Genomic DNA, 25,964 nt, shown 5'->3' with positions numbered 1-25,964 from the left:
AAAAGAAAAGGAAAAAATACTAAAGAAAGCTACATGAGACATTTCGTGACTCATGATAAGAATCATGAAGAACTAAATTATCCTAATGCCAAGCAAACCAGTATTGCTTCTCCATGCAAAATTTATACCATAGTTTTATAGTTCACATATCCAGTAAGTTCTTCTAAGAAAAATGTTGAATAAAGTGCAAGACAGGCTTCAATTAGGTAGACAAAAGAAAGAAACCAATAGTAAAAAGTAGATCAAGGAAATGTTTGTGTATAACTCCAAAAGCATTTAATACATCCACATCCAATCAAGCACAAAACTGAACAACATGTATTCCAATCAACATTTTAAATAGTCCCACACACCCCCCCCCCCCCCACAAAAAAAAAAAAAAAAAAAAAAAACGCTTTCAGAATCCCATGGTACAGGCATGGATACAAACGAAAATAGAAACACATGATCCAGAACCATTAAGAGGACGGTTGTCCAAAGCAATGCCTGAATCACACAACCAAGAATTTGAGATAACAAATAGTAGACCAATGATAACCAGCTAGGATATTGACATCTGACTGGAATAGCTGACAGGAAGAGAATGTGAGGAGATGAAGAGGAAAAAAAAAAAGCAAGAAAGCTGGTCAAGTATGTGCAATTAAGAGAATAAATTATTTTGGTTGATAAGTAATATGAAAACAAGAACTAAATAAGGGTACAATTCAATCAAACAAAAGTAAGAACCATCAATTAATATGTAGTTACAACCTGAACTAAACAAAGCACCTCGCAATAAAAAGCAGAAACGTATAAGAGATCGTATAAGCTCTTCATGCTTAAAGTTTACTCAGTTGTATATCAAAGTCTACTTTCTAATCACTGAAACATGATAGATGTTTTAAATTTCTAAAAACTTGAATTGGATCAAAATATTTTTCAAGCGAAAGATTAAGAATTAAATTGATAGGCAATGACCTTCATATAGTTTATCATAGAACCTGGTATACAAATGCAATTTCCCTTATATAAGTCTGAAATAACCATTACTAACAGTACATGTATTATCAAACAAGGTATATAAATCAAGTTCAAGGGTGTGAGTGCATATAAATGCATGCATCCAATTGTAACATAGAATAGGAAGTGACAGCAAAACATTTGTACGAAAGAGTAATACCATGGTAATGTATGTTGAGAAATGCATATGCCACTTTATTTGAAGCACGTATATTAATTAAAATTTATCCATAGGCCATTACAAATGAAGCACGACAAGCAAATAACAATCAATAAGATAACAAGAACTATATTGATGTTAAATGCTAATTTTTATATTTTTCAAACAATTGATGTGTTGAATATTAATTGCCTGAAATGAACACTTGTTAGCAAGGTGTCTAGATTCATGGAGATCAGCATAGACACCAGTGACTACAATCGATCATATCGACACTATTCTTTTCGTAGATAGACCTACCATATTACTATTTTGCGATCATCACTTGAAGGAACGTAAATACTAAATAATCATAGTAAATAGAAACACAGTTTACATCGGATAGAATTCATTCAATGATGGTATGTAAGGAAAATCCTGTGCAATCTCAGCAGTTGACCAGAACAAAATCCATATAAAATAATGAAAAAAAAAAAAACACAGATGTACCTTCGCTGGGTGCAGGCCAAGGTAAATATTTGAGTATTCAATCTGTCAACCCGACTTTGCCTGTCGAAGAGAGAACCAAACTAAGCAATACAATCTTCCATTTGTATAATCGTATTTGAAGTTTCAAGATCCTAAATATGAAGAATGAATCGGTGGTACCGGTCTTCTAGCGGGATGTATGGAACCCATGCCATTTTCATTGCCTTCATTGGTATTATTTCTTCAGTCTCCCTTTGAACAGATTTTATACCAATCTTATCTGATGGTGGGATAGGAGAAATCACCTGCTCAGGATTATTTTAATGAAAAGAGTAAAAAGTTTGTCCATTTATAATAGCACCATTCATATGAACAATAAAGCCTTAAATCAAGGTTTTCAATACTGATAATACCTGCATACCATTTTTCAATCAGAACAGTATGATATCACTACAGTACCAGTACCAACATTATATACCAAATTGATACATTCCAAAAAATTGAAAAATACGATACCATCAACACGGACACTATAGTACCGCCAGTATGCACCAGATGGACCAGTACAGACCAGCATGACCAGTGATAAATATACAGCTCTTTCAGCATCCCTGCACCCACACCAGTGAAGGTTTCATGCCTGAACAGTACAGTACCGGTCATACAATCCCATTTTGGTGGCTCTGAAACCATGCTTAAAATATTCTGGTGTGATAAACTGCAAGCTGTTTAAAACATAAAATGCAGCTTTCTAATGCCAACACACACTGCAATTGCAGCAGAAACTATTTGCAGGAGACAAATAACTATGTATACCATGTTCCACAGTGTCAATCTAGAAGCACATATGCTGCTACGCTGGAATTTGGAAAGGGCAGAGCTAAAAACCATCCATCAGGCAACATTGAAGTTGCACTAGTTATGTTCTTACACACTCATTTCTATGTATAACTCAAAAATTAGAATAGTTAACAAATGGATGCACATCCAGTCTAATATATTAGTCCCTAAAATCGATGTGCTTATATAAATAATGGTCATTTAGAGGCTTCATCTGCACATGATGTCTCCACTGAGCCACCTTGACACAACCCACCTTACAAATCCTAATCAGTTATTTTCAGCTGCTTGTGACCCTTTCTCAGTCTCATAAACAAATCACCTCGTATGTAAGCTAACCTACTTTTTTCCATTTCACATTAGAACTGTCAAGCAAAGCCCTTCCCAGGGCCCACTGTCTCATGCAGTTGTCTTACAGACCAAGGCCATCACTGCATTATTTTGGAGTTAGACACAATATGTTCAGCTAAGCATTTTCTGGAATAAATTGGACTGCGAAAGTACTATGTTGAACCAATGTGGGACTATGGCACACTGGCACATTTGATATTAGGCCAACCAATGTTTTCTAGAATTGCAATTGTGAGGCCCCACATGAAAATCAAGTACTTGATTATCAGCATGCATTACCAAACAGCAGTGTTTGCCATGAACCAAAAATATGCAGGCCCCACAAAGAACATCTGTATTTCACATGTAACCACTCTCATCTCCCTATGAATTAATCAGATGGATCATTGCGATTCAGATCATACATTTGGCAATGTGCTTAACCAGCAATGGAATACGCCAAAATCTAACAAATAGAAAAGTTCAAAAAATTAACTCCAAGTGTGGGAAGAGAGAATATGAATTTACTTACAGCTACCACAATGGGAATAAGTACAACCTTCTGTTCACCCTTTACAACCAACAACTGAGCTGAAAGAGGCAAAAATGATCAAGTAAATTTATTAGTATAGACAGTAATCTTTTATAAGCTTGACAAGCAATTAAGAAAACATATGCAAGTTCCATATTCTTTATACTCAAAGCTCAAAGAAAAAAAAATAAAAAAGAGAAGGAAGCACGAAAGAGTTTTTTCATGCAAATGCAAGCTCAAAGGCTTCATGATCATGATCTATTCATTTTTGACCATCGGATAACAACTAGGTATGTATAAGCACAAATAAAACTCATAGTAGAGGTTCCAGGATCAGATTAAAAATGCAGAGAATTAAAGTTAAGTTGATATCATGTCATGGCAGAAGATCACATAGGGAACTAATATAAATTCAATGCCTATGGCTTCATGCTGCTAAGTGCTAACAATGTAGTGTCCCACCACTAGTAATTAAGAAGCACGAAGTTGAATAAAGTGCACGTAAAGGGAACAAACACCAAATAAACAACTTACCTTCGGTACATCCAAACAGGTAGACCTTCTTTCCATGAAGCTGTCCCCCTTCCTCAAAAGCTCTCTATTCATAACAAAACAGAATTCAGTTCATTCCAAACAGAATTGATCAAAATTAAAGCTTCTAAAAACAAATCCCTTAATATTAACTCGACTAAGCTTTAATCCCATACTTAAAAAGATCCCTTAATCATACCTCCAAATTTGAAAAATTCCAATTGATCTCGCAAATTTTATCCATGTTTTCCCACTGTCATCAACAAACATTCAAAGGTTCGCAACAACTCAGGATAACAAAAGAGAACAAAGATTATCAAGCATGCTACTTTATGCCTATTTGATACAGCATCTTCCGAAAGTTATCTTAAGATATGTCAAATAAAAGTTTGATGTTGAAATAGACCTCAGTTCCAACAGGAAAGGCAGCTTGCCATAGATCCTCCTGCATAACAACAACCACTCTTTAGCTCAACAGTCTAATGTAAGAAAGCATAACATACTAAAATAATTGGGAAAAATACATGAGACCACAACATCTACAGAGAAATTTAGGCCATGATGCCAACAAGAAACTTAACATCAAAGTAGAAAAATCCATGCCAGCTAGAGTATAATTGGACATTCCAAAAAGGAAAAAAAAAAAAAAGAAAAAAGGGTCTCAGCAATGAAGTAGTTATTAATACATCCATCCCATATAAGAAATACAACTGGAATACAACCTAACAGAAAAAAGCCCCCATCAACATAACGAATCTCAGGAATCCCAAACTCCAGAACCAATCAACATCAAATCCAACGAACTGCCAACCAACAATCACCCCGCATTAACCTCCCAAGCCCACCAAATCCGCAGAAAATCAATAAACAAAAAATAAAAAGAAAATCGGTCGGTCAGAAGAGGGAACTTAACCAGATTCCTCTTCTCGGGGAAGAACTCGGGCTGCGTCTTGGGCTTGGCGGCGGCGGGTGCCTTGACCCGCTTCCCTCTGGTTGAAGCTTTGGACTCCTTGGGGAGTTCTTCCGGCGACTTGCTGCCGCCGCTGCTGCTGCCTCCCTCCTCTCTCTCCGCCGCCTCCGCCGCAGCCTTCTTCTTCCTCCCCCTCGGCGTCGCCCTCGGCCTTCTCATCTCCGATCAAACGAATTACGGCTCGGATTAGGGTTACGGTTTGGAGAGAAGAAAGCGCGAGTTGGAGACAGATAAGAGCTACAGAGTGAGAGAGAAGGGGATATGACGGAGATCTGTGAGCAGAGAAACCGCGGTCGCAATCCGAATTTGAAGAATGGAGAGAGAGAAAATAAGGCTATTTATAGTGTCCAATTTGCAGGACAAACGGGGCGTGAGGGAGGGCTTGAGGAGCGGTTTGCCTGGAATCGAAGCCGTCCGATCTAAAGTTTGACGCTATCTTGGCCGTCTGATCTGTGCGGTGTTGGGGAATCGGCTAGTGCGGCCGGCCGGCCACGTGCCTCTTTGACGAAATTTGAAAATTTGGTTGGCACCCGGATAAATCTAGGTGGGGGGATTCTACCAGATCTTGAAAGTTCTGCGGACCGGGCTCGAGTTTAATAGGATGGACCGGCTGAACCGGTCCTATTTCTGGGGAATGGCCCCATATGGGCTAAGGTGCAGGGCACGGGTCGGCACAGGGTTGTGTTTCATCTTCCTTTGCTCGAAGCCACGGTTCGATCACCCACTGCATTAGACTTGAAAGTGCTCGAGACTCCCTCGTTCATCCACCTACACGACTCTCAAAGAACCATCCATCTGCACAGATGTTAAAGCAATCAATAGATAATCCAATAATGAATTCGTACAAAGAAAGATAAAACCTTTTTTTTTATTGATATATGAATTCTTCTCAACCATAAAATTGATACTAAAATAATGAAATCATTAGCCACTCTTCATGTATTTTCATATTTCAAATATTATTATAACCATCACCACCACTACCAACCATATCACGACTGTATAAGAATATAGAGGCCCGTAAAGAGTTCTGAAAAAGCAGCCTTAGCAAATTCGTGGCTAAAGCCTTAGTAAATATGCCATGACATAATTGTACGGATAAATCTATCACGTTATGCATTGACATATTATTTTTCAATTGTCATCAGCCATATTTCGATTTGCCATATGAATTGATTCAACCAATCATAGCATGAGTTAGTTAATACACTACTATATTGGTAGCAATTCTCCATTGGAGGGCCCAATGGACCATGAATACATTCATTTGTGGATGCACATGATACGTCTTAATTCTGTCAACCATGCTTGCTCTTTTTTATCAAACTAGTTGTGAGTCTGTGCATTGTGTGCAAGTTCTACATCATAGAATTGATCATTTATTAAAAAAATATTCTTTATAAATAGTAACAGCATATCCATTCATGTCCTTAATATCAATAACAGCAAACTTTAATAGATTAATGGATGGATTTCAATTCCATCCATTAATAATATAATGCTTTCATTTAATGCTAGAAGGATTGTTAGATAGGAGAGACCAGATATGTAGCATATTGAAAATTGATTTTGATCCACATGATATTCATAGATAAAAATTTGCTGCTTACGTGGACAATTTAATTGGCTACTTCATTTTCTCTTAATTTCTGCTTTCATATATATATATATATATATATATATATATATATATATATATATATATATATATATATATATATATATATATATATATATATATATTAGATTAGATTATTAAAATATACTCTTAAAAGTGCTTGTTTGAATCCCTCTTCAAATACAAATCAAACCATGTTGTCCCTACCAAAAGGGAGCATAAAATGGCAGTTTTGCTGGGAAAAAATCTGAAGAGGAACAAAATAATAGGATGTCCACAAAAAATCCAAAGAAGAAGAAAAATAATGTTTGCTCTTAAACGAATAATTTTCATTTATTGTTGCATATATTATTATAACCATCACCACCACCACCAACTATATCATGACTGTATAAGAATAAAGAGGCCCGTAAAGAGTTCTGAAAAAGCAACCTTAGAAAATTCGTGGCTAAAGCCTTAGTAAATATGCTATAACATAATTGTACGGATGAACCTATCACGTTATGCATCGGCATATTATTTTCCAGTTATCATCGGACATATTTTGATTTGCCATATGAATTGATTCAACCAATCATAGCCCAGCACGAGTTAGTTAATACACTACTATATTGGTAGCAATTCTCCATTAGAGGGCCCAATAGACCATGAATACGTTCATTTGCGGACGCACATGATATGTCTTAATTCTGTCAACCATGCTTGCTCTTTCTTCTCAAACTAGTTGTGAGCCCATGCATTGTGTGCAAGTTCTACATCATAGAATTGATCATTTATTAAAAACATATTTTTTATAAATAGTAACAGTATGTCCATTCATATTCCTAATATCAATAACGACAGATTTTAATAGCATAATTAAATATACATAAGTGGATTTCAATTCCATCTATTAATGATATAATGCTTTCATTTAATGCTGGAAGGATTGTTAGATAGGATAGACTAGATATGTAGCATATTGAAATTGATTTTGATCCATATGATATTCATAGATAAAAATTTGCTGCTTACATGGACAATTTAATTGACTACTTTATTTTCTCTTAATTTCTACTTTCACATATATATATATATATATATATATATATATATATATATATATATATATATATATATTAGATTAGATTATTAAAATATACTCTTAAAAGTGCTTGTTTGAATCCCTCTTCAAATACAAATCAAACCATGTTGTCCCTACCAAAAGGGAGCATAAAATGGCAGTTTTGCTGGGAAAAAATCCGAAGAGGAACAAAATAATAGGATGTCCACAAAAAATCCAAAGAAGAAGAAAAATAATGTTTGCTCTTAAACGAATAATTTTCATTTATTGTTGCATATATTTTAGTTTGTTGTAGAAGTAGGTTGTTATTCACCAAAAGACTCCACTGAATGCTTTCAGTTATCTAGTTTTTAGCACAATATTAATACCATAACCATAAATATCCACTTCGATTTGGAATGTTTAAATTCATGTCTAGCAGTTGTGTTAGACTTATAATTATTCCTCCTCAATTTTAAGGGTGGCGATACCTAACCATTTAACCCATTTAACTTGTTTCAACTTGTTATAGGTCGAGCTAAATTATCTATTTAATGGAAGCGGACCATCTGACAGCAAGCCACGATCTTATTTCAAATATTTGAGCTGCTGGGAATAGAAGCATTTACTCTGATCAAACATGGCCGCCATACATTTGTTGTGAGTTGCTTAAAATATATGGTTCCTTTTTGTTCTAGAAGGGTTTCTTCCATGCACAACTTTATTATGAATCTCTAAGGCCAGCGAGGGCTTTAGTTTAGAAATGTCTTGAATGATGACCTATGCAATGAAGTGAACTTCTATGGAAAGGAAATGTTGTTGGGTTGGTTACCGTATGAGGACCAAAAAAAAAAAATGTAGGCTGACAATCTTCGGAATTCTGTATCAGTATATCATGTATCTTGCAATGGAGATATGTCAGCCTTCAGCATGCCTCTTTTGGATGGTGATTGTGTTTTTAGTTCGGATCTGCGTTGGTTCCGTTGCCTGTTATTCCTTCTATTTATCTTTAACTTCTGAACTTTTAGGGAAAGGAAATGTTCTGTAATATGATTTCCTTTTTACAGCAATGGGCAGCCGGTTGCTATATCCCTGAGATGATTTCCTTATCTTTTCATTGGAATATTGAGAAAAAAACTTTCCTTGTTGTTTTTCAATAGATATCCGCCATAACCTCCCTTTAATGATCTTGATGGTTTTTTGTCTCATGGAACTCTTTTCTTTTCAACATGTTATGCCTTCGAGCGATGGATCTTACAATTTTGTTACTAGAACCATGTTGCTATGTTTATATTTCGATGTACAGTTTAATTCAATCATCAGGTTGATTTTATAAATGCTGTAAGTCAAGAAGAAGGATAAATTTATTTGAAAATAGTTCAATATTAGTCAACTTGTTATCTAATATTCCCCAGATAAGTAGTGTCATCTGTGAGTGTTCTGCAGATACACCATAATACTTTTGGGCAATTGTTTGCCTACTGATATATTTACATATATTGGTGAAATTTTGCGTTTCAAATTCTTAAACCTCGTTTTTAAGTACCCAAACAAATCTACATCCAAGTCAAATAAATTAATTATAAGTTGAACTCATATAAAGTGACAGCAATGACTTAAAACCTGCAATCCAACATCAAAGAAAACTTGTAAAATATTCTATTGAGCAAACCGGATGGACTTTAAAGAGGTTAAACCATTGAGCACGAGATACAGACCACCATGAACAAGGACGCTAGCAAATATATACATATATAAAATCAAAATGAGTCACACAATCGAATTACAAATGCAAGAAGCAAACAACAACATTGAAATATAATCATTACGTACCTTCAAAATCATTTTGCCTTTACCTTCCATTCTTTTGTGGATATAAAATTTATATAGAAATCTATATTTTTGTAGATAAATATTTTTTAAAAAATATTTAAATAAAAAAATAATTTATCTATATTTTTTTACACATGAAAAAATGGCTTCAAAATGTTACTCATATTTTTTTGCATTACTTGATTGAGTTACAAAATTTATCCATATTTTTTATATTATTTTTTATATTTTTTAAATTAAAAAAAAATTATTGAGTTATTGGACATTGAACGATAGAAACATTGAAAATGAGGATGAAACAATTTAAAAATAAATTTAAATGCCTATAGCTGATTAAAAAAATGATTTAGTCACTCTTAAATGGATAATATTTTCTTTCATTGTATCGATAAATATTATTTATAACAAAATAATTTATTCATCTTAAAAAATATTAAAATATGAATAAATTAGTCAATAAAAAAATTAATCAATTTTCTTCTAATATTTATTTAGAAAAAAAAAAAAAAAAAAAACCCTGTTATGATGCTGGTGGTGTAGAATTTCATATAAAAACAGCAATGGCAGCTTGGAAAGCGGTTGCAGTGGCGGACGTGCTGCATCAATCTAATCCTATCCTTTGGAGAAGGGTTTGGCATGAATTCTACCACGACGGGATCACAAAGATTTCATCATGCTTACAAGTCTCCACCACGAGGCCATTAGACCTTTTTTTTTTTGATGTTTATGATTTCTATTACCAGTGCAATTTATTGACAGGAGAAAAGAACTGCCTTTAGCATAAAAACTCTGGTATAAAACAAAATATCAAATGATTTTTAGTTTGGTCGGAGAACAAGGATGGGATCCTTTCAACTATTTCAAACATATCAAAGTACTGTTTCAACTAGTTATGTAATACATCTGGAATGACATGCCCTTGGTGACACAGACACCAACAAATATCAGATAAGTTCGAGAATTTGAGATGCCAAGTCTTGGTTCACATAATAAAAGAGCAACAATAGCTACCATGGGGCGTCAAATTTACCTTTCAAGTCTTTAGAATCGCACGAGCTTCCGGACTATAATTTTGCAAGGTTGCCAGGCTCACAAAAAGCCAGATGATCCAAAAGATTAAGATACTGTTATTTTCTCTTCTTAAAAAAGACACTCATTTTCCTGTACACTCAACCTGACTGTTCATCCACAACAAACATCACAGCTCCTGCAAGATCATCTACCTTTACAGAGGAGCCCCAACATTTGAGAAAACGAGGACTACACCAGACAACAAACAAACAATGCCAAACCTAGGCAAAATTTTGAAACTGAGTGGATTTCTTTCAGTCACACAACAACATCAAAAAGGTTGTTGCTAGTGGGCAAGCTTCCTCCACAAATAGCTTTTAGGTGCTGCTAGACACTTCACTCTTCCGAAAACAAAGCCTGCCTTTGGAGGGTTGCCATCAACAAGGGAATGCGCATATATGTCTTTGCACTCTTGTACCACCTGATCAAAGAAAGAAAACTAATATCAAAGCCTTCACAAAATAACTTCGATTGTCCAATGCCTATAGAAATTGGTGTTTGAAATACTGATTTTCACACTTGACACTAGCAGCCTTTTCAAACACAGCCAAAAAACTGTGGATCTGTCTGAGTATTCAGATAAAATCTAACCTTTTATGCACCATCTTCCTTAATGGCTTTCCACTAATAATCAATGCTCAAAGGCAAAACTGCATTATACTAGGTCGACATTTCAATTTTCAGTTCCCTGGTCACTTCTTATCTACATCTTCCAGTACACCAGTTAATTCCATGCATCTCCAACTCTGCAACGTATATGCCTACTTATTACTTAAATAGTTATTGGAAAGAAGAGTTCTCCAATGTGAAATCAGTACTCAGTCAAATACGGTCACGTAGTGATCTTAGCATCTTTTTGCCACACCCTCAATGCATGAACAATTTGGAGGCATAGCACTGCTCCTCACAGGTAGCACTTGAATGTTTGTGATCAAAACCAAACTTACAAAGGCTGTATCTAGCGTCCAAGACTTAGATTAGGGTAAAACAATGAAACATAGGGTGACTGCCAATATTATAGATGGAAAAGCTACTATCAAGTAGAGAAAGAAAAAAAAAAAAACAATAAAAATATAAGTATCTATATCCTAAACAAATTGCAAACTTAAATTTCCACAGATTGTAGTGAAATCAAAGTCCTAGTTCATGCTAGTTCAAAAGATTCAATATGTAATAATATAAAGAAAATGTTGTAAATCCTCTTAAAATAGAAATTTTGTAAATCCTCTTAAAATAGCTTTCTGAATGTCATACAAACTAATATTGCACAAATTTTGAGCAATTGCTGTTTGTCCAATGCAAAATGGTAGCCACATTACCTCCTTGGCTTCCTTGCGTGGTATGCCTTCTCGCAATGCAACAAGTTTCTCCACAACCTCAGGCTGCAGGCCAGCATAATACACATGTTAGGGTAATGTAACAGAAGACCTCACATATACAGCATTATTGAATGACAGAAACAACAAAAATATCCTGTTCAGCTTATGACATCATATTTGGTAATTGAACAATTGAATGGCAGTCAAAATATTCAGAGGGCTTTTATTTGGCTGTAAAAATTACTGGGCAATCTGGCTGATGTTCAAGAATATTTGTGTAGATGAGAGTGAAACTGTCCAAGCTCTCAGCTGAAGCTAGCTCCCTTAGATCACCGAGAATCCTCACTCTGTTTTCAACTTTCTGCAATAAAACCCAAAATTACAGGTGAACAGCAAACCAAACTACCGTGACTTGATTAAAGCAGAAAAGTATATATCATAAAAAGATCAGTGAAAGAGCAGCCAAATGGATTACTTAGGGTGAAACTTAAAATATCATAGTCTAACCAGCTATATCAATGCACACAAATAACATTTACATATTAACACAGGTTGTAACAAATAAATAAAAGAAATAACCCATTAAGTAGTATATAATAGGAACAAATGCTACTTACTGTTACATTGATGCTCTCTCTGAAGAAATCCATAATAACCTCTTCATCTAACCTCATCCTTTCAATGGTTTCTTCTCTAATGTAGTTTTTCTGCAGGAAAAAAGATACCCACAGTTGAACATGCCATGAGCATTATTATTGAAAATCTAAACTTCTTTGGTAACAGGCCATCTTAATCAAGAAAGACAAATTAAACCTGTGTAAGAAATGATCAACATAAACCACAATGGTTTCCTCCAAGCAAGCTTCAACAAACCTTCTGAATGATCTTTCTTCAATGTACCTTAGGAAAACAAAATACCAGAACTTCAACAAAGTTGATCAAAAAGAAGGAGATTTACGTCCTAGTCAAAGTACGAAAAAGTGGAGTCAATAAAAAAAAAGAAAGCCAACATTACAGATAGTAAATTGGAATAAAGTTTATTTTCTTCAGATGGTACAGTACAAGTTTATATAAGTTCCGCTTTGCTCTTTTGTAATTGTCATAAGTCTACAAGGACTTGATGATAAATAGTGTTTTTTACATGTTTCTGAATAAGGACAAACGATTTAGATAAAAAAAAAGAATATTGATATCATTCATATAACTCGCATGCCAACATTAATGAATGCTTGGACATGAAATGGCAAGTTTTGACCTAAGATACTAGATGACAAGCATCCACTTAGATTGAAGTACCAGTTCTTGACCTGGTGGCTAGTTCTTGTCTGAGAGAAGGATTGAGGTACTGCATGCCTATGACAAGCCATCTTGGCATTAATATGTTATGTATTCTGTCATTCTAGTGCTTGGCATGCATTGGCATCATGGCATGCCAAGTATCGATATGGAGCTGGTATCATTTCAGAGCTGAGTGATGGTAAGGCATTGTCTTGGTAAATGGAATGCGGCCAGCACTTCAATCCATGTGTGCGAGATCCTCCTTGTGGGCCTTGGTGCATCAAGCTGGAAACAAATATCCTATATGAACTAGGCAGCTTCAACATTCAACAAAAGAAAATCTTGCTGTAATTACAAAACTGGTGGCCATCAAAAAAGAGAAATTTGATCAACTATTTGGCGCAATGCCAAATAGTTGCCTACTTGCCTTTTGCTTTAGATGAAATATTGATGTCACATGACAATGTTGTATTTATTTACCTATTGAACATTGATTGTTAATGGAACAAATAAGAGAATGGTCAATCTAGATTGGTCTGGTGAAGAAAAGCTTCAAACAAGAAGAAAATAAGACCGCTAAAGTCTATAGATTATACTGGAGTTATCTGTTTCTTTCTGATACTTTATACAAAGCAACGAGGAATTAAGCAAATGCAGTCTAAATGTCGCAAGCAAAGTAAACATGGTAGCGATGTATCGAGTTCTGTGTGATCACCACATGCTGATTATCTGTAAAGAAAAATTATAGGAAGCTAAAGAAGGGAAAGAGATAGAGGAAGCAGGCGGCTGATACAGTGATGAAAAACCTACCAAGTTGGTAGGCTTTGAGACTTGTAATTTTGGGAAAAGTATAGGTATACCCAAGGATCAATGAACTGAAATCCGACCCCATACCAGCCGGCCAGCGGCACAGTTCAGTATGCCCCCGAATCGAACCATACCGGGGCTCAAACTGACACAGCATGGTAGAGGGAGAAAGAAAGAGAGGAAAAGAAAGAGAGGAGGGAGGAGGGGAAGGAGAGGAGAGGGAGAGGGAGAGAAAAAACCTCTAGTGGCTGTCAGAGGCCGTCAGAGGGCCGCGATGCCCACTGGAGGGCTGGCGAGAGGGGGGGTGGACGAGAAGGAAAGATGAAAAGAGGGGGGGGGGGCAAGAGAGGGAAGAGGGGGAGAGGGCCTCTGAAGGCCCACCGAGGGCATTGGAGGCCTCTGGGCGTCAGTTCAAAACAAGGGCTTTGGCCCCTTTTTCGTCCCTCTTTTCGAGTTATATCAAGTGAAGTCGGCAACGTAGTTGCCCACTTCATTGGTTTTTCTTTTTTTTTTTTGTATTTTTGGTTGAAGTTGACGATCGGATTGCCAACCTCAACCAAAAATACCAAAAAAAAATGATGACCTCGGCAACATAGTTGCCGACTTCATGTGATTAATCACTCGAAAAAAATAATAATATGGAAAGCTCTTGTTTCATCGTGAGAGGGGCAGAGGCCTTCAGCAGCCTCGGCAGCGGTAGAGCGGCCTTGTTGGCCCTCCAAAGGCCTTCGATGGCCTCCGGATTCCTCCTCTCACGCTCCCTTTTTTTCCCTCCCTCGTCTTCCTCCAATTTCCATTGTGTGCAGCGATATCAGCTGTTCTCCAATGGCCTCCAGAGGCCCTCTCTCTCCCCCTTCTTCCCTCTCCCCTCTCTTTTCCTCTTTTTCCTTCTCCCTCTCCTCCTCACCTGGTTTCCGTTTTTACTGCCAGAACCCTACTAGCCAGCCGCTGGTATGGCTCGGTACACCCCAAACCATCTAGTGCAAGATGGTTTGGCAAACACCGGATATACCTCAGACATAAACGAATGTTAGTGATAGGACTCACAAGGGTTTACATTTATGATATTCAAGCCTTGTTGATATTATCATATGACAATACAAGGCCTTGAATATGGTCTTCAACATCACTGTCATGTAATTAAGAACTTGAGCAAGCATTGAATTGTCAAATTTGCATCAATTGTTCTTCTCATTTGAAGGAAAGAAGGCTTACATCTTGATATCCCCAAAATAATCACCAAATGTTGCAACAAGATACTCAGTGACCAATCCTTCTAACCATTCTGAAATCAATGAAAAAAATCCCCAGTAAGTCAAATGAAAAAAATGAGCATTCATTTAAATAATTGCAAGTTTGCAACATCCATGGTGGGCTCATTACTAGAGTGCCTCTTTTAAGATGTCACCATATTACGGGTCCCAGTGAAGCTGAATTACCTTCACTACTGAAAAATTAGACAATTGACCATGCAATCTAAATAAGCGCACTGCAACAGAACAATATATCCATAAATTCATGCATGCAATTTGAAAATCGAAGTCTCAACAAGGCTCCACAAAAGAGAAGACAAGACCACATAAAATTTATGAGAAGCTGTTCTGTGATGATCATATAAAATCTGAATTTATTTTTTCCAGAAACATTTAAATTCTGAATTTTAATTGTGAATCCAGTACATTTATCAAATATTTTCTTGCACATGATTGACATAATTGAAATCAAATGTTTCTAAGTTTTCAGAATAAGATAACAAGCATTCAATATACATGTAAAACCTGGAAACATGCTTAGTTGAGAACTTTTTTCACAAACAAAGGATCCGGCAATATTCATTTGTATGAGCACAAAAGCTATCAAAGAGAGGAAGGTTACCATAACAATCAATTATCTGACACTGGGGATTACGCATTAAAAGGAAAGATGAAAAATGAGCTTCTGTTCATGTAAAAGATGTTACTAAATACCTTTCTGGTAAAGCTTCACAAGTAACTCCTGTACACCTGGATCTTCAAATATAACATTAACAATTTGATGCACAGCTTCCTGCATTTGAAAACAAGTCTAACACTCTTTAACTTTAAATGTGTTACTCATGCATATCATTTGATATATGCAATTCCCATGAAAACCAGGAAGAATATAGCCCTTAGGGAATGGAAAAGATAACCAAAGCTTGTAAGTTGTAACTATAATGAGACATTATTGCCTGCATAAGATCTAATATTACTTATTTCAAACCTCCTCACACCCTCCCCAACCCCCCAAAATAATTTTTCCAGAACCCTCCTACTTTCCAAAACTTCCAAAATTTTTCAAGCACTCCCCTAATTGCTCTGCTCACCATCATCTTTTCCACCACCGGCACACTGATAATACACTTCTAAGGCTTCCAATGTAGTTTCCCTCTAATGTGTGACTCTACCTTATTTTAATATCTATAATAATGCTACTTCACCCTCATATGAAGCATTTAGCAAGATCGAGATTAAGTTCAAAATTGCCATTTCTCTGATATCTTCCAATCATTAACATAGACTGAAGATCCAGAATTGTTAAGCTCATTCACACTATTATCTGTTCAAGTGTTTCAATTAGTTTTATATTATGCAATTAAAGAATAGAAGACAAACAAAATTTTTTACAAGAGTGACTTCCAATCATGTAGTTATGATCAAGGATTCAGATCCCAATGGGACGTCGCGTGGACATTAGGACGGAGTACCGTCCCATGTGTCGGGACAAGGCCATCCCGCTGGCGCCTTAACATCCCAATCTGAACATCTTAGGACATTTCCTGTCCCAAGTGTCGGAACAGGATAGAACAGCGATGCATCCCATTCTATGGGAAAACCGGGACAACCCCATCCCATAGGATTTAAAACCTTGGTTATCATGTTGCTTAACAAAGTTTTTTGCTTTTTATGTAAGGGCATCAAGTAGAAATGCTCCCTTAGCCTAATAATTAATGCTTGGAAAAGCCAACTTTTATTTGCTCTAGATCATCCTATGAAATATCACATTATTTTGGTAGTTTGCTAAATCTGGTACTGCTTCAATATATACTGTTGACAGAGTGACAAAACTTTACTGGATCTTGTTTGAAAGTCCAAAGAAGAAGATATACAAACTTCACTTTTTACGATTGTGATGATAGCCGTTTAAGACTCCCATATACATTGTTCTAGTTGTTCATGCATCGTGCTCTATTCTAAAAAAGAGACAACTCTGTTTTTTTATAAGAAAATATTCTGCTTTGTGAAATCATCATGCCTCCACAAGATAAAGTAACTAAATCATGTTAGTTCTGTTCAATTATATGTTATTGTGCTGTGGTATGTTCCACCGAATATATTCTTACTCAGCATTCTTAATTTTACCATACGTTTCTTATTTTCCTCAAAAGCTAATCACATTTTACATAAGTTAGTATCCAGCAGCCTAGCTCAGTTGGATTCAGTTTCTAATTTGAATTAGATTTTGTTTCTATTATGTACTCATCTTAAGTCATAATAACATGTAATTATCATTGATTCAATTCTAGGCCCATAGAGTTATGTTTAGTCATTTCTATTTAGGGCTATACCCGCTTTCCATGCAAATCTTATAGAAATAGTTGCCCTAATTTCCATCTAGGGTTCTTTATATCAATGCAACTCATGCTTCAGTATTTCCCATTCTCTTTTCTTATTAATCCACAAAAAACCCTAACAACTGCATCTCTACTGCACTTTTACATGCATGTACCCATCTTTTATTGCAAAATCTGATCACTATCATACTTTTGTCCTCATTGTAGCTCAAAAGAAATTGCTGTAGCCTTAAGTTTCTTTCCATCCGGCCTCCTGTAATCTTTCTCTCTCTTCTCCAATTCTTATGCAGTACATCAAAACATAAAAATAGCCACTAGATAATGAAAATATCAACCTACAATTTCTCAATCATAATTAAATAGAAAACTTTACTAGAGAACAATTGGACTTGTTTCATCCACAAACTTTCACCTTGTCCCTATTTAGCTGAAGAGTCTTCCATATTCATTGACCCAAGAATATAAACAAAAGAAATCCCTTCTTGCATATATCTAGCTAAATGTAAACTGCCAGATAAAATCCATGTATCATCATGCTAAACTTGTCATTACAACACTATTTTCTAAATAAAGTTCCTTCTTCATATTACAAGGAAAAATCTGATGAGCTTCTCAAAGATCTTAAGAGCCACAGCCTGTATTCAATCTCAGTTCCTACAACGAGGCTTGATGAAAATATATGTATATGGGCTCTAGTCACCCTAATTTTGCCCTAGTGTATCAAGGATGTACGCTTCATCAATGGGCCCCATCTAATTCAACTTCAGTGTCCTATGAAGTGTTCATACTATCTGATGTTGCAACCAAACAATTCTTGAAGACTTAATGAAATTGTTTGCTTGTATATAATTTGATATTTTTGCATTTACAAAAGACATACTCCATCAGTCCACATAAATTGTGTCTTAGTAAAGGACAAAATAATATTTATATGAACTAGCCTGAAATAAATATTCCATATAATAACAATTTGCATTATATAACTGCTAGTAAAAAAACTTTATATCTATTATAAAGCTTGACTCTAATATTAAATAGCAAGTAAATAGCAAAGGTTGTGTTCCATATGATAGCACATTATCATTTCTGCAACATCCAAATCTGAATGAAATAAGTCTTCTGCAATTCCAGAAAGTTCAAATCTCTGTAAATGATACAAGATCTTAAAAACCCACTGCAAAGTTTTTTCATCTGCTCAACCACGACTGGTTGGTTGCATTTGGTTATTAAGTCTTTCCAACTTCAGCCCAATACTTAAAATATTTATATTTTAGAAATTTTCTGGTAGTGCCTTGAAAATGTGACATACTTTTAAAGCATTAGAATGAAAAAACTATTCACAAGTTTGCAGAGTCACAAACCTTGGCGACCTCAAGAAAACCTTTGCAGGTATCTTCAAAATTGATCTATTAAAGCAAAGAACATCAATTTAGAACAGAACCATGTTGATGATCTTACGGACATTGATGCATTTAATCAAACATGCTAAAATGAAAGAAAGTTGAAAACTTGGGGAAAAAAAGAATATCCATGTATTTGCTTTCACAGTAATGAGGGAGTGGTAAAATGTCAAATAATTAATGAATAAACTTTCAAAAAACAGATCCACATATGCTATTTTTGTTCATAAAGTATTATATACTGTCAAGAAGATTACTAACCTGGATCTGATCCACACCCACAAACCTATTGGACAGGCATAGGTTCAAAGACCCATAAAACATTTTGGGTCAGGGTCTGGGTCTAATAAAACCAGCTCAGCCCAACCTGATCACATAATACACTAGGACAGGGGACTGATCTTTGTGAACCCAAACTAATCCCAATAGATCAGCACGGATCCAGAGTATAACTTTCCTCCTAGACCCTTCACATTTATCATAAAAATGATTAATTATACTTTAATAATTATGTCACTAGTGAATTGTTTCAAGGGCATGAATGAATTGAACTTACAAATGCTGCTACCTGCTTGGGACCCAGACTCGGACATAGACATGATCCATGCCCAACCTGAACCTAATGAGTACCAGGTAGCATAGGGGTCTTAACATACCTAGGCCTGACTTGTATTATAAAATACATCCATTTAGATTCCCGCATAGGTAGGATATACTTAGGTTAAATCCAAACCTCCTGGTGGGTCTAAGTCATACTTAGACCCAACCCATCCCTATGATGGCCTAACATAAAATAGATTAATCCAAGAGTATTCCTAACCAAGGAAAATTTCATTTTAGAATCCCAATAATGAGCACAATGCACTAAAGCCCTAAGCAAATTATATATGACTTCATCTAACTCTTGCTCTATTATTATATGTCTTTATCTATCATTCCATTCATTTGGACATTATATCAAATAAAGAAACCAGTCACAGTTAATAAATCCCACCAATCATTTTTGATCAGGTCTTCATCTTCATTCTACTTCCATGCAATCCAAACTCTATTTTCAGCCTACTGGTTTTTACGTATTTGCTTCAAATCTTAGATTTTTGTCTAAAACTTTAAATTAGCAATTAGCTTTTTCTTATGAACCAACAACTAGTCATCTATTCACCTACAAGAGAGCAATACAAATCGTGTAGAAAAATTTGATATCGAGTAAAACACTCATGGCCACCAAAGGGATAGAGACAGGAGCAAGCTATAGAACTAGAAGTCATTTAAGCTCTATTAAGCTGAGATTCACAAGTCATAAAAAATCAAGAAACATGAATGTGAAGTTTACCAATGGCCTGAGGTCTAACAAGAATACAGCACTTCCATCAAAGCAGGTATTATGAAAATCTGAAGTGTGGATTTATGACTAAAATCTAGGACTGTATAGCATCAGTACAAACATTTGGGCATCTTAAGCAAATTAGCAAGATATGGAATTTGAAAATGAAAAAACTTCCAACAAATCATGCGTCAGAACAATTTTTGGCATATCTTGAATAGCTTAAATTGAGAACTCAGCAAAAAAACCTTTTGGTCACCATTCTGAGAATAAATTATGCTGAAACCATAGATTTGCCATTGACACCATTAGAAATAACATAAGCCTATGCTGCCATATGAAACTTAGTATTATGCCTAAATTTGAGATCATTCTTACTGTAACAAATTGGAATTTAGGCTCCTTGTTTCAGTGAAGTATAGGGTAAGTTAGGATTTTCAGTTTCAATTTTGCTGGTTATATTCCCCTTTTTCATGATGGCTAGGAAGGATTAGCTTTTCTTTCAGTGTAAACTATGTACAAAGAGCAAGCATATGGCATCGAGCATTCTGGATTATTGAATGCATAGAAGAAATTTATTGAAGAAAGTTTCCTCTTTGAGAAATATTAGTTTAACTATAAAATCTTGGGTTACTGACAATTCCAGTTTATTCTTCTAGGAAGTGGTGTGTCTTCCATGATCACTTGAAGACCACATTGATTTCTAGTTCTCCTTCAATAAGAGATGGCAATTCTTCAATTAACTGACCCATCTACCTATCTTTGGGTAATTTTCTCATTGTTATTTTTCTATTCAAACAACTGCGAACAATCAGTGTATTTGACGTCAAAGTAATATTGAAACATGACAACTACCCAATCATTAGGATGAGTGCAATTCAGATAACTATAATCTGACAATGTCTTGATTCTCAGACAGGATTATATCATCTAATACTTTGACTAGTGCAGCTATCTGGTATGTAATTTGTAAATGTGAAAAACTATATAAAGTTATAAACCAATGGAGATAACAAAGGCCAGATATGGCATGAGTAAAAACCAAGTGTATAAATCTGCACCAATATAATCATGCTCACAACAACTCATGTTACTCAATATTTTAATGCAGTGTACAAGAGCAAGAGTGAGAAACTGCAACTGAGAACTATAATGCAATCTGTCAAGTATGCATGGTAGGTGATCCATTGAACAAAAATATTGAAAAAACTCTTCATGGAAACAGGAATAACAAATTGGGATTTAACTATTCATTATCACCTGTTCCGCATAGTTTTGTGGAAGAGCTTCCATTGTGCTGTTACTGAGCTCCGATGAAAGCTCATAGCAACGAAGGTTGTTGTTGATCTGATATCAAACAATACATACATTAATTCATACTGCATACTATAAAGCAGAAAATTCAGAAAGCTTGTTGATACTATAATTTCCACAAACCATGGCACACAGAGGCTCCAAGCCAATGTCAGAAGCTGGTTCCTCAAGCCTCTGCCTTTCAGCGGCTTGAAAATCAATCATTACCTGGACATGGACAAGGGAGAAAAGGAAGATAACAGATAAGATGATTCAAAGATTTATCAAGTATGCATACAGATTAACAAAACAGATCCTTTTCTACTTCAGAGCTTCCAGGTGGTGCCAAAAACAACATCTTCATTCTATAAATTATCACCAGTGATGGTTACACATGGCAATAAGGAAATACTGGGTTGAATGGTGAAGCACATCTAATCCACCATATTTTCAGCTATCTTGCATTTTCAATGTTTCTTCATCATGTCAAAGCCAAATCAGAGAAAGAAATTATAAAATATATCATGATATCTTTCAACTTTCATTCTCCCCTATCTTTTCAACATTTACTCTTCTCCTGAAATATTTAATCTATTTTTGTGTGTCATTCCAGCTGATTTCCTCTGCATTCATTGTCTCTCTTCTCAAACATTCGAGTATCTCCAGGCTACTTTGAACTGTGCTTAAGATGCACAAGGTATAGATTCACTTCCTACAGATTTTTTCTGACAAGTTCCCTCCTCAGGCAACCTTCCTCTTAAAGGATCACACAGGGTGTTTAAAACCTCTTTAAAATTATTTTCAAGATGCACAAGAACTTCATTTCCAGGTAGTCTCAAAATCTATAGTTTACTGTTTGATTAAATGCCGAACTTGAAATATTCAGGTGCATGGACATTGACTGAAAAAGTTTACTCGCTCTACCTGCTGCGTACGACCCTTATCTCTCTATTACAAATTTTTCAAGCAGTACCCAGGGTTCACCACCAAGGTCAAGCCTTCAGGGGAGAGGTGCCAACCAAGCTAACAGTTGTTTGCTAGTTACTGTTATGAAATATAATGGTGTTAGGCATAGCATGGTTAACAAGCCAAAGCTACTAATATGCAAATAAGCCGATACACATACTGGAAATTGTTGAAAGGTGAATATAATTACAATACACAATATGTAAGAGTATACTTCTTACATTCTTTTTTTTTTAATTAACTTTTTTTTTAAAAGTCAAGAATCTACCATTCCTAGTTAGCCAAGTAATACTGCAAAATTCAATGTGAAAAGTGATTCAGAGATTGAACTCTTTACCTCCTTTTATCATCTTATAAAGGACAATACATGTTTTCCTGATAAGTTCCACCCACAAGCTTAACAGCCAAAAGCTTCCAAGTAATTATGGAGGAGGATCACCAAGAGTGAAGAGGTTTCTCTAAGCCCGTACAAGCTCATCTAAGATTTAGACAGCTAGGTAATGCAATTTCTTGTGACTCGAGTTTCATAGAAGATCAGCTTAGTACAACAAGAATAACCAAGGACATGGGTAACTTGATCAATTAAAAGGATAACAATAACATGTCATTATAAAATTACAATATAAAATTATAGAGTAGCAAATGCGCACATCTCATTATTTCATTGATTAAGAAACCAACGATTTTTTGGCCTGAGACATGCATCACGATTGTGGCAACAATTTGATGGGATTTTCACATGTTTAAGATTACCACCCTTGTGCACCAGTCTTGATGCACATGTACTCCCAAAAGAAATTTATATCAGTGCCAATTCTTGTGCATTTAGATTACTATGACCGGTTTCAAATGAGATAAACAGGTATGCAACCATGCATGCTTCAAATGGGATATACATGCTATAACAATATACATGACTATCACAGTGTGCAAGCAGTTACGAATGTCTGCATATGTTACTAAAGCAAGTACTTGGGTCCATATAACTGCAGTGGAAAGACAAGGCCAAAAAAATTAGTTATAGGAGAGATCATCATACTAAACATAATTATTGAAGATCACAAATTTAAGGCTTGCCTGAATTATTGCAAGTGCAATTCGGTATAACATGAGATCTGTGCTATTTTCCCTCACGATCTGCACCTGCTCCCCCAAAATTCTGAATAAATCCACAGCTGCTGGGGTATATAATTTACCATCTTCTGTTTTCTTGGGTGGTTGTACCTTATCAGCCTCCAGGATGTTGGTGTACCATTTCTATTAAAAATAAAATGAAATTTCTACCAGTATACACTTTTCCAAATATCAATTTTAACAAATTACAGGCAGATGGCAGAAAACTACCTTTGTTGTTGCTTGCATTCGCTCAACATATGCATTCATAAGAGGATCCATTGCACCACTTTCAGAACAAACTTGAGCTAATGACTCATCAACACCAAGACCAATCAGATTATCTTGATATTCGACAACCCAACCGGTTACCTGCAAAAAAGCAACTATTTGAAGTTTTGAACACATTAAAAAGAACTCAAAATTCCTTGATGGTAGTACTCAACAAATGATATAAGCAGAAGAACCATATCATACTGCTTTATAGGCCATGTCACTACACCATGTCATGAAGAGATAACATTGGACGAGCAAGATTCTTGAGCCAGTCAAGCTTCTTTACCTTTAAGATTTCTATATTTGTCAATGTAGTTGCTCTGTCACTGAGCTGTCTAAGCATTTGAATAAATCTTTCAGTATACAGATTAACCATGAGCTGGAAAATTTCATATCTGCAAGCAAGAAAGAAATTATAAAGGTGGTAGAAAATAAAGCAAATAATCCATGGAGGGTTTTTTCAATATTTTGCCACAGTAAAATGACAAGCCACATAGCCACTCAAAGGTAAATGAAAACAACAATCTCAAAGAAGACATCTAAAAAAAATCCAATTAAAACTATCTTATGTGAGCAAATGTATGTTAATTCAAGAATAGATCAAATAAATGCTTGCTGATCAACATATTGAAAGACGAAAGCAATTCCTATAATTACAATGATTAACATCAAGGTGGGCATTAATTGGTGTTCCAATTAAAAAATTAAATTATTTTAATACATTCAAAAATTGAGACGATTGGCCTCAAACTTGTGCTCGTATAAAGTCAACTAAGGATGCAGTATATGCTTTTTGATACCAAAGGCTCCACATTTATAAACTAAGGGTCAAAGTCTCTCTCTCACATATGCACTAATGCACATGCACACACAGATACATACAAAGGTTTCAACTTTCAAATACCACCAGAATGGGACTATACAAATTGTAACATACTGTTCCAGCATGTTTCCAGCACCAGTAAGTATGCTAGGTTATGGGATGCAGTCCATACCATCTGTCAATACTCAATACCGTACTGTTGTGGCAGAAAACTGACATGAGATCCAGTACTCGTATTCGAAACCTTCAGTACATATATGCACATGCAAACACATACCTATGTACCTGTATAGCATTTTTGTATGTGTTTTAATTGTGATATAATATTTGTTGACAATCCTGGTTTTTTGCCCCATGCAAGATAGAAATAAATATACGTTTTCATTCTAATTCCTATGCAACTTGATGGGATTCAACTGCAACTAAAATATCTGAATCAAGGTTTGCTGTACTGACCCCTTCTAATAGTACCAAACCATATGGTACCGAGGTTTGGATCACTATATGAGCCAAAGTGGTCCGTATCAGCCTGACCCAAGCAGAATTGTCTCATACTGCCCGGTATCGACCCTCCAAGGTAGGAGTGAGAAAAATTATTAGAGCATGTGTCGATATGGAGGTGCACACCATACTGTATCGAACCGATAGCATATAAGTACAGTACTGATTTTGCAAACCTTGCTCAAAAGATTCTATTGTAAATTTGTAATCATCATTCACAACTGCACTTCAATGTTCTATATCAGAAGTTCTCTTCATGGAGTAAAGTTGTAGTTTCCATCATCATTAGTGCGATCCTATTCAATATCCTCGCCATGAACTTCAACTTTTCTAGATATCCTCACCATGAACTTCAAACTATGGGACTTTACTGAAACATGCTAGCCCAAATTTTCTACCACCAGGTCTTTGTGCTGCTGTAGCAACCCTGGCCAATTGACAATGCTAAGGGCCAGCAATGTCAAAACCAGATTAAATCATAATCCATAGAAGTGTTTGGATTGGATAATGGATTATAAGAATATTTTGAATTCTTTTAGAATTAAAAATATAAGGCAAGGAATGTAAAAGAAAAAGGATCCAATTGTAAAATAGATGAATGAAGAATCTTTAAAAATTATATATGAATATAAGAAGCCAAATTTCATCCCAACCTTACATGTATCACATAAAACTGAGTGAATGTCATGTCTAGATGTTAGAGATACTCATATACCACCACTCCACATGTACAAATTCTATTTTCTTTGACTAGAATTATTTAGGGAAAAATCATACTTTGACAAATAATTGCAAGAATGAGAAGATTCACCTCTTCCTTTGGTGCCATGAACTCCAAGATTTATTTTCCTTCAACATTTAGAAGTAAAAGACTCAAA

At 35.5% G+C, this 25,964-nt stretch overlaps 2 protein-coding genes across 2 annotated transcripts in view; both read right to left on the bottom strand.

Annotated features, from left to right (window-relative positions):
- Nucleotides 1–5,153, bottom strand: part of LOC105058364 (protein HEAT INTOLERANT 4) — a 38,808-nt gene extending 33,655 nt beyond the window's left edge. Inside the window, exons 1-7 of the mRNA XM_073249449.1 lie at nt 4,774–5,153; nt 4,267–4,305; nt 4,060–4,113; nt 3,864–3,927; nt 3,330–3,388; nt 1,808–1,932; nt 1,649–1,708 (exon numbers count right to left, since the gene is read on the bottom strand). Coding sequence (XP_073105550.1) covers nt 1,649–1,708; nt 1,808–1,932; nt 3,330–3,388; nt 3,864–3,927; nt 4,060–4,113; nt 4,267–4,305; nt 4,774–4,989 — 617 coding nt within the window. The 5' untranslated portion in view covers nt 4,990–5,153. The remainder of the gene's footprint in view (nt 1–1,648; nt 1,709–1,807; nt 1,933–3,329; nt 3,389–3,863; nt 3,928–4,059; nt 4,114–4,266; nt 4,306–4,773) is intronic.
- A 5,013-nt stretch (nt 5,154–10,166) lies between these two features.
- On the bottom strand, nt 10,167–24,157 carry LOC105058362 (exocyst complex component SEC6; the record flags this gene model as incomplete). Its single annotated transcript, XM_073249368.1, is given in 13 exon segments — nt 10,167–10,815; nt 11,714–11,776; nt 11,958–12,074; nt 12,331–12,426; nt 12,532–12,613; nt 15,014–15,083; nt 15,766–15,844; nt 18,752–18,796; nt 21,375–21,461; nt 21,552–21,635; nt 23,451–23,630; nt 23,718–23,858; nt 24,049–24,157. Coding segments are annotated over 13 exon segments (1,288 nt in total), but the record flags the coding sequence as incomplete, so codon positions are not given.
- Nucleotides 24,158–25,964: the final 1,807 nt, after the last annotated feature.

This window comes from Elaeis guineensis, chromosome 15, assembly GCF_000442705.2.
Source record: "Elaeis guineensis isolate ETL-2024a chromosome 15, EG11, whole genome shotgun sequence".
NCBI lineage: Eukaryota > Viridiplantae > Streptophyta > Magnoliopsida > Arecales > Arecaceae > Elaeis > Elaeis guineensis.
The sequence above is the reverse complement of the archived record's forward strand: the minus strand, read 5'-3'. Positions and strand labels throughout refer to the sequence as shown.